This window comes from Malurus melanocephalus, unplaced genomic scaffold (genome assembly GCF_030028575.1).
Source record: "Malurus melanocephalus ecotype Western Australia unplaced genomic scaffold, MMel_1.1 scaffold_799, whole genome shotgun sequence".
NCBI lineage: Eukaryota > Metazoa > Chordata > Aves > Passeriformes > Maluridae > Malurus > Malurus melanocephalus.
This window is the reverse complement of record NW_026624031.1, coordinates 92,398-109,215: the sequence shown is the minus strand read 5'-3', so window position 1 is coordinate 109,215 and position 16,818 is coordinate 92,398. Positions and strand designations below refer to the sequence as shown.

At 36.5% G+C, this 16,818-nt stretch overlaps 1 protein-coding gene across 1 annotated transcript in view; it reads right to left on the bottom strand.

Moving 5' to 3' along the window:
- Positions 1–16,818, bottom strand: part of RGS17 (regulator of G protein signaling 17) — a 68,886-nt gene that overhangs the window by 726 nt on the left and 51,342 nt on the right. The window contains exons 3-4 of the mRNA XM_057385218.1: positions 4,783–4,872; positions 2,687–2,921 (exon numbers count right to left, since the gene is read on the bottom strand). Of these exons, the coding sequence (XP_057241201.1) occupies positions 2,687–2,921; positions 4,783–4,872 (325 nt within the window). The remainder of the gene's footprint in view (positions 1–2,686; positions 2,922–4,782; positions 4,873–16,818) is intronic.

The following is a 16,818-nucleotide window of genomic DNA, read 5'->3' as shown; positions in this document are numbered from 1 at the left end:
TTTTTTTTTTTTTCAGGCACCACACTTGTTCTTCACAATTTACCCAGGAGTTTTAATTGTTTTTATCATGTTTATCTCCCCATTAATATTGACTATTTCAGATTCGTTTCTCTTTTCAGGACTCTTTAATATATGGTAATTTATACTTTCMGGATATCATATATCCACATTGAAGTTGTTAGCAAGTTTCAATTTTAGCTTCTCATTTACTTACCATTTGYGATGAACTCCTGTGCCTAGGCAGAAAAGAGCATATTATGCTTGAGATGAATGCACAGATGATTTTAGAACGTCCTTTAGAAATTTGAGGGAATGTACAGTTTACCCACAAAATGCTCTAAAACCTAGTAAATTAATGCCTTCTGGATTAAATGAAATGGCAGTAGCAGAAAAGCCCACTAGGACCAGCAAGGGTTTACTGAGCTAAGAAGAAAAGGGCTAAAATCCTGAGTAGAGAAATGCTAAGCAGAGGTTAGTTAAGATACTGTGATTTACACCAAATTGCAATCTGACCATACTACTCTTCAATCATACAAAAATATTCACGCTGTCTGAAGGATTAAGTTCAACCCTGGAAAGCTCCATGCATTAAGATACCTTGATATACGAGTGATGGTAACCAAAGTGAAAATTGAGAATATATTTGAATGTGTGAGTCTGTGCTTTTATACGTGGTAAAGCAAAGTCTTTGAAATACACTGGTGTATGGTGTACATATGGTGTGGTACTGAGAAGTAAATATACATTATATATACATATATATTTACTGAGAAGTAAATATACATTTTCAGTACATCTTCAGTACCAGCTGAAGAATCTGGCATTGTTGGTTTGTTGGCATATTGGAGTATGCTACTAACAGAGCAGACAAGCTCTTTCTCCTCCAATATTTGCTGTCACTTGGTTATCTGTCACAAGGCACAACTATGAGAGACCAGTGGGGCTGCTTGGCCAGTGATTGTAAGCAGGAGTGCAGTGCTATTGTAGTTTWGAGTGGCGGTGTTGAAGTCATGTGTCTTCACAATGTGTTTAAATTTATTTCAAGCCCAGATCATTGCATTTCTGCAGCACAGACACAGAAAGGACACACTAAGATTTAAGGAATTCTCTTCCTGACTAACACACACACACGTTTATATCAACAGAAACAGTTTGTGCAGCTAATTGGTTCTTCAAGATCAAACATAATAGCTGGGATAAAAAACCCTTCAAATTTGGCAGGATAGTGGGGTTTTGAGACCCTGAGCATAGTAAAAGTTAATTACACTTAGATAAGAAAAAAACCCCAAATTAATTATGGAACTGTTAATTTGCATTGTATTTTTTCAGTGACTCACTAAAGCCAGATGGCAAAACTAGTTGGAATTACTAAAGGTATTTTCTAGCTAAACACATGAATACAAAGTATCTGTTTAGAAACTAAGATCTTCTGCCTCAGTAACTTCTTCACTGAACAAGTCATGCTAAATATTTCATCTCTTATGCCAAAAGGTAGCATCTGGAATGGGATGCCTGGATGAACAAGAATTTTCAGTTCCCATGCTGTTCTAATGCATTGCAAACACTTCTTTTTTGCCTCCTGAGATTTCCAATAAGGGCAGAAGCAACTGGATTGATGAGATCTATATGCATCGGGTGCACCAAGTTTGTGAGTGATTTTGTTAAACTCTAAGTCAAACAATGCTTCATTAGTATTTGAATTTTAAATGGTGGTTGGTCTTAGCTTAAAAAAAAACAACTGAGCGTTCATCACATACCTATATGGTAAAGTTATGGTATTAGAAGAAAAACTTATTATTAGCCTTCTGTATTGGCAATTGTATTCCACTCCAAAGCAAAAGTAGATTCTATGGCACAAGAGAAGATAATGGAGCTATAAATCCCTGTTGGCTTCATTCATATGAATGAAGTCACAAATTATTACTGAATGCAGCACGGAAGTAAAATGTAGGAAGCAAGGTCCACAGTGAGCATAAATTAGCATAACACAATTGAGTAGGAATTCAAATGCAATGCTCAGAGACAAAGCAAAGAAGATAAAGGTACATGATGTGTCCTAAGAAAAGCTCTTCTATAGAGCTTGTATATTTATATATCTCTTTATATTACAAAACGGTTTGATAGCGGATGCTTTTTTCTTTACTACTGGTGAAGATAATTTGAAAATTGGTATATGTCAGTTAAAGGGTTGAAGAAAATCTTATATAATTTCCTAGATATTATGTACTTCATTATATAAAATATGTCATCTTCATTCTTGGACTCTCACATAGAAATAACCAGTGGAAATTTGGGGTTTCTCCCAGACAGCTGTAGCAGCAGATGAACCTATATTGACTCTCATTTAAATTCCTTAATTTTGGTGTTTTTTCTCCAGAAATCCATTTGCATTACTTACTTCCTCTCTCTGGCAGATATGTGGCATTCTAAAGAAGCAAACCTATTTCTCAGCCTTCTCTTACTGGAGTTTCTTGAACCTGTTAAAGAACTTGGATGTGTTGCAGCCAGTGATGCTAAATGGCCCAGGGCCTGCATCTCTACTGTATCTGTCCCTTCCTTTCCTGTTTTAATGTCCATGCTAAGACTTTCCTCTGACAGTCTTTCAGACCCTAAACCTGGCAATCCAGGGTATAACATTTCTGCTCTGGAATAACAGAAAATGGTAATTTAACATTTACAGCTTTACCTCTTTTGGTGATAGTATAGAAATGTAATCTTCATATATAAGTCTTGCTTTTTCTTCAATAACTTTCTTGTTTTGTTCCTTCTTTAGATCTTCRCATGCAAGCCAGAAAAGCAGGTTCTCCTCACTATATTCCGTTCTAAGAAACTCTCTGAAAAGGTTTCTCCCAGCTGGTGTTTTCATCATCTTGTCAAAATTCTGAGCCCAAGACAAAATTTCATCTGCAGTAGGGTTTTGGCTGCAAAAGCAAATATCATTACAAATATGCTTCTATTTTTGTAACAATGTTTTCATACATTGGTCCAAAAATTCTCCTTTCAACTGCACTTTAGTCCAAAGTAAAAACTGGAAGAAATAAGGCTTCAGCAGTGACAGGGACACTTGTTTGCTCTTCAGTTGTGCATTCATTATCCCAATAGCCCACTAAATGTGTTTWACATTATGAGACTTGACTTTCTTCAAGTTTTCTGCTAGTGTTCTTGGCCATGTGACTCAAAGACAAAATYCTACAACAGCACTGAATTCCTGCCTCTGCATTTAAAAGAAATGTGATACCAGGAAGCTGGAAATAGACTTCCTTTCATGAGGACTTTAGATRACACCTGATGTCCTTGCCTGCTTCTGATGGTGACTGTACACGATTTGGTTTAGGAAGGACAAGAAAAACAAAAGGCTCTTGGCAGACAAAAGCATACTAATGAGGCCCAACAAAGCACTAATTCAGAGAGATTTTAAATTAGCATATTTCTCTGTGCTTGTACCTAAGGGTTGCTAAGCTTCCCTCTGTTTTRTGCTATTGACCTGAATGATGATCTTTTGGCATGAGATGTGACAGATTTTCCTGGCAAAACTGGAAAGAGAAGAAATGGGAAAAAGCTTTTATTCCCATTTCCTGAAGGCAACTATTTGTGGCTCTTACCATTGGATGCACTGGGTAAGTGATCAGAAGACTTACTTGCGTCACTAATCCATTAATGTACCAATGAACAGCTTAAGAAAGTAATTCTCCAAATTACTTAARAACAATTAAATATAATTTCAAACTTAATTTTGAGCACTCACCCTCTGCTTCCTGATMCAACACAAGAGCTTTACTAGCTGTTGTCATTGGCTTCTGTGTAACCATGATGCACAATAGGTGATGTTTGTCTATATAATTTTTGTTCAAGACMACTTATCAACTCCTACTCTGCGTGCAAGGCAGACAGGATGATGKGAGGCTCATTTGAGATAAATGATAAATCAGAAAATGTTTAATGTTTAAACGATCCTGCAAAGTAATTGTAATCTGAATGAAAAAGTTTCAATGCAGATTTTGAAGTGAAAAGTCCTTTAAGGACTTTGCACTGTTCTCCAAGGAGAGTGCAAAGAACCTGCTAAGATGCATGGGGCTGACAAACAACCTGTTGTCTATGGGGAAGCTCTCTACACTGTAGTGTTTTGTGGAAATGTATTAAATTCTCTTCTYATAAAAGACCATGATTAGCAATGAAGGCAATGAGTTGTTTGGATTGTTTTWACTATCAGAAATGTCTTTTAAAGCTTTAACTTGCTTTTTATGGGATTGGAGAACTCAAAGCCTCTGATAGGTTAACATTTTTTCCCACACAATAAACATAGGCCCAAACTTTAGACAGAAATAGAAGCTCAGATTTCAGTGTGTTTAACCCAGTTTTCAAGGTATATGTTTTTTGGTTAATTCCAGTGAAACAATAGTCCAAGATGTTTTATGAAAGGTAGTCATGTTAAACATCTRATCATGAAGTATGCTTGTGCCTATTAGYTTTTCTTGTCTGGATAGACAGAAGCAAATGAATTCACATGAAGAAGAGGCTTCTTACGGATATCCACATATGGAACCATCCATGCACCTTCCATTCCTCCCCATAGTTCTTCTCCACAAATAAGAAATTGTAATAACCTGACTTATGAAMATCTCTCCTGTCATTTCATTGTCAGGTCAGATTTCACTTCCTTCTGTACAGATTTTTTTTGAGGGAAAGCAGATAAGAGGACATTCCCAAAGAATTAAACCCAAGATAATTCTTGATATTAGTTAAAGACAAAACACTTATTAGACAACAGTTAGACCAACTTACCATTCTTCTATGACTTGGATACTTTCCAGTTTGGTCGTATGTGTTGGCCTTCCTGCATTGTCTCCTCTGTCTTCATTCCTAACAGTGAGGCTGCAATGTAGTACAACACTTTATTTTGTCTAGAGAAAGTTAATTTAAAACAATGACTATATATAAAAAAATAGATAAAAAATATATAATGACTATATATATATATAAATATATATCTATATATTATATCTATAAAAAATATATAGACCTATATAGGGTGTCATTTTTCACTCCTTCCTCTAAAACTTCTGAGAAAAATTTTTAAAATGACTTTTCCCCTGAACTCTGATGAATATTATTTTACAGTTGCTATTAGCACATGCAGTTTTTTAGAAGCGCACAGTTTATCCACTGAAAGATGGGAAAATACTTAGAGGTCACTTTTGAAGTAATTTTATGCAGTTAACTGAAAATACTAGCAACAATATGATTAGGGGAGATATGAATATCTGAACTGGTCATTGATGGGGCTTTGATCCCCGACCAATTCTGGATACTTTTTCTGTCTTTATGAATGTTCCCTTTTCTCTCTTCAAGATACAGTGACAGTAGATGGCTCAGATACAGAACTTAGCATGTGGCAGCTCCTTATGATTTCCTCTTCTGACCTAAATTTGTTTCCATTCCAAAAAGTAAAACGTRCTGGCCTGTGAGCAGAAAGGCATCCATTACCCTCATATTACCACAAGCAAGGAAAAGAAAGACTTCCTTTGTGTGAGGATGTTTTTAATTATTTTTTCTTCTTTTTTGAGCTGCTAACTAGAAYCTCTTATTTTTTCTGTAAATATCTTTTTAATTAGATTTGCTGTAGTGGTAAAGACTTCCTCTGTGTGCACTCTMTGTGAATGTTCTGGAATTGCCAGCAAAATCACAATTCCTGATAAATACTRAAGTGAAGCATGTTTTGAGTGACATAGCTACTCATATGGAAAACCTGATTCTGATAATTAAGCTTAAGAAGTGCAATGTAGTAAGGAGATGGAAATTTCCCTGTATCAAATGTTCCCTATGTGACCAATTGAGAGAACACAAGCAACCAAGCAAAAAATACCCCTCCYAATCCCAAGAGCTCATATTTTGAATGTTATTCACCATACAATGATGCTCTCAGTCACTCTAAATGTTGCTATAAAAATACGTTTGTAGCATATAAAGCTTCTCCCTCCCCCACCAATCTGAATAACTCCTGCTTAACTCTAAGAAGAAATCCCAGCTCTGACACATCTTTAGCACAAATATTCTTTCTTTATAAGTTCTCTACATTTATGAGTTTCTTCAACATTTTTTTCAAGCATTTGGCAGYGCTAATAGGTGTTCTCAAATATTCTTCCAAAAACTGGAAGTTTAAGCTCCCAGGTAAAGCAGAGCACATATTAAGACTTAAACATTACAAAGACGTACACTTGCAAACGAAGCTCTTTGATACTGGTTGCTCCTTCACTTACCTGCCAAGACCTTAGTTCAGGCCCTTGGTCCTGCTTCCCCTGTTACAGCGWAGGAATGCAGCTCCAGTGCTGCTAAGGTTGTTAGGGTGTCATCAACTGCTGCAGGAGAAACAACACATCCTGAACTCTGGGGTTGGCAGGTAAAAAGCCTTTCTGTCTCCTCTGACCTGTGTTTGTCAGTCTACAGAGGGAGCACCCAGGAAAGACAACAGGAGTTCCATATGCAGAAAGAGGAAAAAAAAAGGGACCATCCACTTTCTTTCTGTCTTGTAATCTTTAAGTCCACACATGTAACTGCTTAGGGTCACCTCACATCTAGCCAGAACACAAAGCTGGAGTGAGGGAGAAGCAGCGAGGGCACAAAGCTCTTTCTCCCTCCCTCCTTCCCTCCTTTGCAGTGCATAGGTAGAGCAGCATTTGTTTTCTCTGCTGGGAACAGAGAACATTGAGTCCTTTGGCTCCTTGGAAGAATAATACCATGGAAGGAAGAAACAGTTTGTGCAGGTTGCGAATGCATTAGGGTGTTGATCTGAGTCTGTCTAAAAGAGAATGAGGCTGTCTATTTTCCTTCCTCCATCACATGAGCAGCAGCTAAACTGTACTGAGATCATTTACTTGCCGGGCAGTAGATATTCAAGGCTTGGATTCAGAGTCTTACTGGAAGCAGAAAGTGACTCATCTGAGAGCAGTCAGTCTACACTGCTAATTTAATTTGTTGTCTGGGATCAAGTACTGTTAGTTTCGCTCACAGAAAATCTCTGCTAGACTTGGGAAAACCATCATGGGTTGATGAAGGGGAAACAGTGARTAGTGAATAAGAGAAATAGGAAAAGGAACAAGAAGGCCATGTTGACYTCATTGCATTTTTTTAATCAAAGGAATACCTGATAGACAATATGCACTTTCATTTTCCTCAATAAAAYGTTCAGATTGTGGGCCTGGAACACAGCATATTAGTTTTGTGGTATCTACGCCAGAGTGACAATGCAAGGTTCACACTTAGCCCTGATTCCTTCATCTCACCATTCATAGCTGGAGTTTAATGGCTGAAGTTAATCAGGGCTGCAAAACAGAGAACTCTCCAARGGGTTGGAACACTTCCACAGGTCTGGGTATTGCATTTAAAACAGTGCTACATTTATAATCTTGGCCTACATTCTTCATTATGTTTCCAGTGACAAAACTAGCACTACATTCTAACTTATTTATCTACATCTGTCAAGGCTAGAGTTCAATCAGATATGTTACTTTTAATATGCTTCTCCTATGAATGAAACTATCATTTGTATACTTAAGTACATTAAATTCAGGCATCTTCTGTTTTCACTCAAGGAAGTGGTTCATGATCTCTTAGAAAAATAATTAAATATTTGTGCATTTGTGACTGCAAAGCTAACTTGAAAGCAGCCTTTAAGTAACTGATCACCATAACAGATTGCTACCTTTTAACTTGAAATGACAACACCACACTGATCTCTCCTATGTTGCTATCTTCATCTGGAAACAGCCTATCTGTTCACATTTCTCTATGGAATTCAAGCAGTCCACAGCAGCAAAGACATCCTGCATACCTGGAGCAGATGTCCTTGATACATCAATCCATCACTGAAGCTAGCTGATTGTGTCAGAATAATTACGGTGTATAGTGTAATACTAAACAGACTAAAAGTAACAGGCTAAAGATTTACAAAATTACCTGACTTAAGTAAGGCATTAAGAAGAGGAAATTGCTGATACACCTTATTAAAGAGTAGTTAAATGAAAGGGAGGTGTTCTAGAGAGACAGCTGATGCAAACTAACATCTATGGTGCTATTATTCTTTATTACTTGGAATATATCCSGCAAATATCTTTAAAATTTAGAGATGCAAATTACCCATGATAAAAGCACAACAAAACTAATGGCTTAAAAAGGGAGTCCAAAGGCAGAGTTCAAATGGAAAGCACACGCATGAGTTTGTTCTCTGTTCACATGGAAGGCTTGTTTTTCCCAGTTCTATGCTGATTTTATTGTTGGAGAGTACAGTAAAAAATACKTCAGTGGCCTGAGGTCAATGTACATTTCAAATATATCTTGGGTTCCTGACTCCTACAAAATCAATAAGCTCCTTGAACTACTGCAACAATATTTTTGTGAGTAATTTCTGTTTGGAGTGAATGCATTTCTATTTTGCAACTTCAAACACTTCCTAAGTAAAACAGTTAATGATCAAGGATTACTTGAACAAGCATACATATTGAACAAATGATACAAATAAGCGTAAGTTGGCCCAGCGTAGTTGGCCTAGCTGCTATGTTTTTGAGGCAAGTGCTGGGATTCAGAAAACCAATCTTTATTTATTTAGCAGCTATAATTTGGCTGTTAATATTCAAGTTCAGCAGTTAAGTAAATGTTCTGTTGAGTAATTATTGAGCTAAATAAGTATTGAAGCACCCTGTTGCATGAGAAGGTAAAAAAGCCAAGCTAATTGGATAAAATCATCAAGAGAGTTGAACTAATTTAAGAGCAAATATCTTGCTGACTCTTYTTCCAGGTGTTTTCAGCTGATGGGTTTAGCCTTTTTGTAAGTTGCATCCCCACTGCTACACTTAGTGCCATTAAGTGAAGATAATTTAGAGCTTGGACCTRATCTTTCATTCTCTGTATATTGAGTAAACAAATGGTATTTAAGTGCTTCCSAAGAGTCAGGTTCTCATGTACCAATAGCCTAAATCTGGTGAATCAGTGAAATTACTGTTATCTCTATGGCAAGAAAACCATGCCATTGTGACAGGTGCCAAGATTAATATTCTGCCCATGCATGGCTGACACCAGTTACTATTCATTCAGGTATTTTCTCTGTTATGTGCATCATATGCAGCATATTATCACAGTATTTTGCAGTTATGTCTGGCACTGAAGATCATGTGACAATTAAAAMTTCTTGCCTCAGTGGTGTTTTTTTTTGTTCTGCCTTGCAGATAAGGAGTAGAAATCAAACTGGGACACTGTGAACTAGTTTGGTAGGCTGTTGAGTTRGCCATTCAGGAGATCTGTGCTCAGTTTCTACTTCTTGGCTAAAGTTTGCAGTCTTTCCTGGGCAGTGACTGCGTTTTAGGCTGGCCTGTATATGTTATACAGTAGAGCCATAAGCCCTCAAGCCACCATTGTAACACAAAAATCTTTCTTATTCTACACCAAAGGTCACAGTAAGTCAATTGTTCATACATAATCTAAAGGCAGAATTTTTTTTTTTTCAGATGAAAATCAATATTAAGATAAGATTCTCTCGATAACAGATGTTCTGACATGTTTCCTTCACTGACCCTTTGAAAGAATATGTCACTGGCACTACACTTCACCCTATCCTAGTCCTGGAAATTTTTATTCGCATCAGATTAGAAGATATAATATTTTCAGTTATTTTTTTAAAAACCCACCACAACTTTCTCCTCACAAAAGACCTCAAGATTAAGATTTAATTATGATTTTGAAATTCCAGTGGTAGATGATGTTAAATGACCATTTCCCAAAAGTCTTGAAAAACACAAGTTGAATTTACCAAATAGATTCAGAGAGGAAATATCTTTCCTCTTCTATTTGAAAGAGGAAAAGCCTTTAAACAAAAAAATTACTACATATGAAGACAACATATGATTAGTGAATTTTCCTGAAATGAGGTTTTGAAAACTCTGAGACAAAGGTGGGTACCAACATTAAAACTTTTGCCAGATGGGTAAATACCTTCACTCTTTAAATCAAAATGGATGTGCTTCTGCTGATCTCCATGCTCTTTGATTCCTCTACTTTTATTACAAGAGTCTGGCTTAAAATATTTTTTTCTGGTTTTAATTCAGATGCAAAAAACCTGCATGCTAGTATCATTTTCATTTTTTATTGTAGTTCAATCTGATCAGATTATCTTCAATACTGTGGTTCAACAGTCAGTCACTGAAAAAATCAATTGTTTGCAAAATTCTTTTCAGCTCACTGCTAAATGCTGAGGCACGATCTGTTAGATGTCAGAGATAGATGTGGTCCCCATATCCCATATTCTGTATAATGGAAAAGACAACTATATGGGATAATTATTTTTTTTTTGAAGCCTGATTTGATTTATGACTCAAAATCATTTTGYCACCTTGTATTTTTCTGAAAGCTGAAATATTTAAGCTTGATGTCACTGACTACTAGTTGGACTGTTTGTTTATGCACAGAGGAGAATGATGATTTTGCTACACTGTGCAARGCAATAATAATGAAAGATGTAATAATATTGTGATGCATTCATGAAGAACAATACAGCTATGTTAATCTCAAATCACTGTCTTCTATCTCTCTTTTAATATCACAAAAAATAGGCATCATTGASAATGAAWTGTTACATGAACAATATTATCCAAGGATAACATTTTTTTGGTAAGCCAAATAAAGGGTAAAAACCTGCTTCTGTTCAAGTAGGAAAATAACTCGCTTTTTTGTTACAGTAAGTGAATAATATCCAGAGTAATTTTTTTGAGAAAAACTAGACCTAGAATCATTATTTTTATGAAGAGGTGATGCCTTGTACTAGACATTTTCATAGGCTTAGATAAACTTGCGGTATATCCTTCAGGCCTCTGGCTGTATTCGAGTGAAAGGGGATCCATCTCTTATTTGACCTCTGAGTTTATGTCCTTGTAAGAACAGCAAGACAAAYTAAAGCTCTACAATTCTTCTAATAACACCAGTGTATTCAAAACTTCAGTCAAATCTGTGGCATTAAGTAAATTCTAGAGTAGACAGYTGCATGGATGCCTGGAGGTCTGCAAGGTGAACATAAGTGATGTGTAGTGAACTTGTTATTCCCATCTGTCTGCATTATCTGTGAGATACTTTGAAGGGGAATGGTGGTCAAAAGCTTATGGAGTCATTTGCTTAAACTGGTCAGAATCTGGTCTTTACTCAGTCAGCCGAACATAATTTTTTTTACAAATTAGAAACAGGTCAAAAAAATGTGAAGGATTTTTTGTCATTAGTGTCAATCCTAACAAGATCATGATTTACAAGCTCTTCACCAAATTCAATAAAGAAATGCAGGATATAAAATTTTATACTGAAAACAAGTTAGAAATTTAATGAAAAATAGTTACAGCCTACTCTGAGTAAAAAAATTAATTGTCTTGTGCTTAAAACTAAATGATGAGATTATGTTTAGCARACTGACATAGGAAAGCAGTCTGTTGAGGGAAAGCCAGCAATTACCATAAGGCTATAATCAGTCTACTTGGCAGTGTCCACTGAAACTATAAACTCCTTTCAAAAAGTCCAGGTACCTGTGGTGCTAAGTTTTCTGAGTGCCAGWGTTACATTTGCCTTAGGTGATAAGATGGTGCAAGAGGCATGTATGCTCCAAATTGCTTTTGAAAGAAGAAAACAAACAAGCATAGATTCCAGCTTGGACTCATCTGTTTTAGAGTGGAGAAAAATACATGTTTGCTAGGAGAATTTATGAACTTGGCATCTGATTCTGTGAGTCTTACCTCATGTAACTAAAATCCCAAGAAATTTTTTTTTTTTTTTTTTTTTTTAATAATGGAAGTACTTGCAAGTTTACCATCCTGGAGGTTTTGCATTACAGCTGAAATGCCTCCAATATTTCAAAACTTCAGGTGAGGGATGGCATGTGGAATCATAAACCTTCCAGCTCTTTGTTCAGCTTACAGYATGGTCTCATCATATTGGCCTGAAATTATAAAAGCTGCAGTCATAACTACCCTGTGTTTTTCTTTTTTAGATAGGTAATGAAAAGTAAGAGAAAATGAAATAATGGCTAGAAAACATTCAATCTTTTCATTTCAAATTTTTCTTGGTGGTATTTTCCCCCTTGATTCAGTTGTATTSTAGTGTGTGCAGTGTTGTAGTTTGTATTTTTCCACTTTTTTCATCCCTGTTTGAAGAGTATACAGCTGAGAAATAGTCTGTAACAGATGTGTGGGCAGCTCTATGCATCGTGAAAGTGCTCTCARTGGAAAAGCTTAGGATTCTCTGCTCAGGATCCAGTAATATTAAATGCAGGCAGACTTCTGGCTCCCATATGCCCATTTCTGCATACCATAAATCCTGTGTGCCAAGCAAGAACTCAAGGTGTAAATTTTCTGGTTTTATTTTTGTTACCCAGGATGGATGAGGAAACTGTTTCACAGGCCCTTCCACCAGGGGTTTTTGGAGAATGCAGCTGACTGGAACTGAGTTTTGTTTWGCACCAATTTGACAGTTAAAATTAATTTATTTCTGAATTAGATTTCTAACAAAACACTGTGTTTGGAAAAGTTTAATGACATTTCATAATTGCTTTTGATAGTTTTAGGAAAAATTATCATTGCAATTTAAAATGAAATGATCAGTTTTCTTCGTTTTATTCTGTTAGCTACCATTATTCTAACTACTCTTTTGTGAGTAATTCTAGTTAATGTAATGAAAGAATAGATTTAAATGAAATATTGTGCTTCACTTTAAGAAGCTCTTTAGAAAAAATACATTCTGTCATAGCAGGTTTCTTTTCCAGTAGGCTTTCTGATTACAAGAAAAGAGATTTTCTATTGAGAAAACARCTCATCAGGGAATTCAGCAGCTCTTAACTTCATGATACATGGAGTATTTATTAAAGCCTCATCTCGCAGAGTCCTGTGAACAGCATCTTCATTTTTCACTCAGAATAATGTTTATACTAAAAACTATGGAGAGAAGTGTGAAGAACAATGCCTTATAGAATCAAAATTACAAAGAACAGMAAAAACTGCATTTGCCTTTTGTATTTGAAGTATCCTTGCTTCCCTACAAYAGCCTTGAGATTTCTAGAAGAGTGCATCGATGGTATGGCTGTGGAGTGTGTGGACACAGGAATAGAGATGTGGTCAAGACTCCTTGTGCCTACACATGCGTATCTTGTACCCTTCACTGCCATATTTCTGAYAACAATGCTGTAGCAGCAGTCCAGGGGTAACTGAAAGAATCACTGCCTGTTGTCCTGTAKTTGTTCTGTAGTGCTGCTTTAGCAGTGATATTTAGACTTTTCGGTGTGAAGGAATAGCTTTTAGCTCYGTAAGATATTTAAGAGTTCAGAAGGGAATACACTTTCAAATACAACAGATGAATGGGGTCCTGCCTTTCTTYCTTGTGAAAACCTGGACTGAATTCTGTGAGTTATTTTGTTCAAAGGCCAGATCATCTGTGCTCAGAGTTGTGAACTTTCCCATGAAAAATAAGACACTTCTTAGTTCATCTGAGATTGTATCTTTCTGTCATACTTTGAAGGTGGAGGAGAGTGGATTCAATTTCTTACTTTTTTCAATTGCTGTGCTTTCTTGATATTGTGCTGCTAATTGGTCAAAATCATTACAGATTCAACTATAAACTATATATAAAAAAAAAGGAGGTTGGTGGAAATCACAGTTTAAAGTATCTGGAGCACATCAGGCTATTAAGATCTAGTCAGTTAAGATTTTAGCTCTGTCCTGSTAGTCTTATGTTGTGCTATTCCTGAGCTTGAGCAGAACCAGAAATGAACCCAAATGATCTACTGCTTAAGAGTATCATAATCTCTTTGTTAATGGGAAATCTTGAACAAGATTTTGGAGTTTATGTAAGATCATTATATAAGGTTATTAAATTGCATCCCACATGCCACCRTGAAGGTAGATTATCCTTACTGAAATATGAGTGCTAAACTTAAGTAAGTCATAGAGGGATGTGCCCTGTAAAGCAAGTACTTTAAAAGGTTTTACAAGTCTGCAGTGTTTCACTCTCTTCCCTTTGCTGTATATTTAATGCTTTAAAGTGGAATAGATCTAAAATTTGGTAACCTTTTCTCTTCATAAGGGACAGTCAGATTACCAGTCTCTTTCTAAAGCCATGAGTTATATTTTCCTGCTGTATTTTCCATCAAAGTTGACATTAGTATGCATTTGGCAGATATGTTGTCAAATTTGTCCAAACTGCATTTTCCTTTTGGACTCCGTGAAAAATTTGAAAGCCAAGCCTTGTAGAATTAAAAATTCATGTGTCAGTATACTTTCCATCAGAGACTGAWTTTTGCAATGTGATCTTTGATGTATTTTTTATACTCATTCTTTCTTCTTTTAGAAAATACTTAGAAGTGTACTGGTAGTGGAAAACTAAACTACTGGAGAGCCCTTGAGAAAAGRGATGTGTCCCTTGTCCTAAAATACTCACAAAACGCCCCAGAAATGTTTTGCAGACATTTAAGATCTGAGTTTAAGTCTTGCACTGAGTTCAGTGTTTCCTGATATGGAGAGGGAACCTCCTGTGTAACAGCTTGTTTTCCCTGCTTCTGCTCCTGTCACGGCACCACTGAAAGGAGCCTGGCTCCGTCTTCTTTGTTCACTCACTTCAGGTATTTATGCMTATTGATAAGATGCTTCTGMGCCTTCCCTTGTCCAGGTGTCAGCTCTCTCAACTTTTCCTCATAAGAGAGGCGCTCCAGTCCCTTAATTATTTTAGGGGCCCTTCACAGAACTCTCCAGTATCCAGGACTCTTGCAATGGAGAGCCCAGAACTGAATATAGTGCTCTAGGCATGGCCAGTAGTGCCACAAAGAACATATTTAAAAAGGGAGTGCAACTGAGGAATATTTTGGGGGGCTAATTAAAAAAATGCAATTATATTTACATTTCAGGATGACTTCAGAGTGAAGGAGTGAACTGGTCTGAAGGTTAAGGCAGGTTAAATGTTATGTGAAAGAAGACTGGCCCTTTTAATGGACAACCTTGCTGAACATGTTGTTTTCTTCCACTATGMTTGTGTGATTTAATCTACCTACCTACAGATATTGCAGCTCAGCAGGAACTCAAAGGCAGATGGAAACTGCCAGTATGCTCTGTACTTGAACTTCTGAAACAAAGGAGAGTATCTCCCTCAAACTTAGACTAGCATTGAGCAAAATTTGTAACTGTGCAAGAGAGGAAAGAACCAGTGATTTAAAGCAATCTGACTTTCCTAAGCTCTTTTTTCCTCCCAATATTTTGTTCTTCTGAAAATCTGTAAGAAAATWTACTTTCTGCTGGATTTTACATTAAAGGGATTGTATTACTTTTACATACTGATAGCCACAACAGAAGTAATTGCAACTTTTGGAAACTTTTAGTCCTTTCTAGGAGGTTTTTTTGAAATTTTTATTCTCATATGTGGAATGTAATTTCTGTACATGTAAGAAACCCAAAGCTTGCCCAGGTTTGCTTACCAATGATTTTTAGTGGAATTACTCTAGATTTCTTCCATTACTTTAGAGCCAATTTCTGCTTTAGGCAATACTCAACTCAAGGATGTATTTCTCTTTTCAGGTCACCCAACAGATTGCTAGTCTGGCTGTCAGCTTCATTCCTTCCTTCAGAATAATATTACCATTCATATTCCATCTTTTATGATGGATACCTTTAATTACTAGACAATCTGCAGTGTCCTTACTCCTGGCTACAGCTATTTTGCAAGCAATTCCTTCATATAGTTGAGACAATTAAAAGTGACAGTTCTGTGGCGTTCAAATAAATGGAAATTGTATCCCTTGAAAGGGTATCTAGATGAATAAAAGCCCTCCAAATCACAAGCAAGCAAGCCTAATGGTTTCCATTAATTCTGATAAATGAGCCTAGTCTCAGTTTCTGTAGCGGCTTTTTCTTTATTATTCTTGGTTTTCAGATATTAGAGTAGAAGCAACAGTAAGGAATTGAGCTTGAATAGGGTCACTACCTCRATAAGGTAGATAGATTCCATAGATTTAGATGTAGTTTCCAAATGGGAAGAGATGCCTGGAAACATTCATCCTAAATTCACATTTTTCCTTTCATAAGGTGTTGTAAAGTAATCCAGTCAAAGAGAGCTKTAGGAAATTTCAAAGAGTAGTTCCTACTATGATGTTTATGAACACTGTATTTTGTGAAACTAGCCTGGATTAAACTAGTTTACACTTATCCGCATCACAGTCAAGACAGCAAGATTAACATTCTTCCAGACAGCAAGCAAGATTGAGATCCTCTGTGCCAGTCTGTGTATATTACAGACATCTGTTTTGTTGGTTCTGGTTTCCAAATTTTGTTGCTTCCTCAGCTRGGGAGTATTTTCAGTGTGGATATCCACAAGAACTGAAATTATCCATTCCTCCATCATGGGTGCTCAGGATCTGCCGGTATCAGGCCCTCCACCAGGTGGTTCAGAAGAGCCAGAGCTGCCGTCTAGACAAATAGATGTGCTATGGAATTATTAAGGGTGACTAGACAAGCCTCCTATCTCCTTTGCCTTTCTCACTCRCATAATGAATGTCTGACCCACTTTTCTAGTGAGAGGATCTCCATCTTATAAGTGTTACCTAATAGGGGTCCAGACTAATTTCCATGAAATATTCTATTTTTTTCTCTTAAAAGCATTAGACATTTATTCCTGTTTTAACTGACATTGTAAACCGATTTGGAATTACACATGGTGAAAAAATAAACCTAGGCAAGATGGAAATTCTGCTGCTGATAGATTTTAGMAGTCTCATTTCTTTTCCCTTTTTGTTTGGAGCTACAGGCTGCATTCATTCTT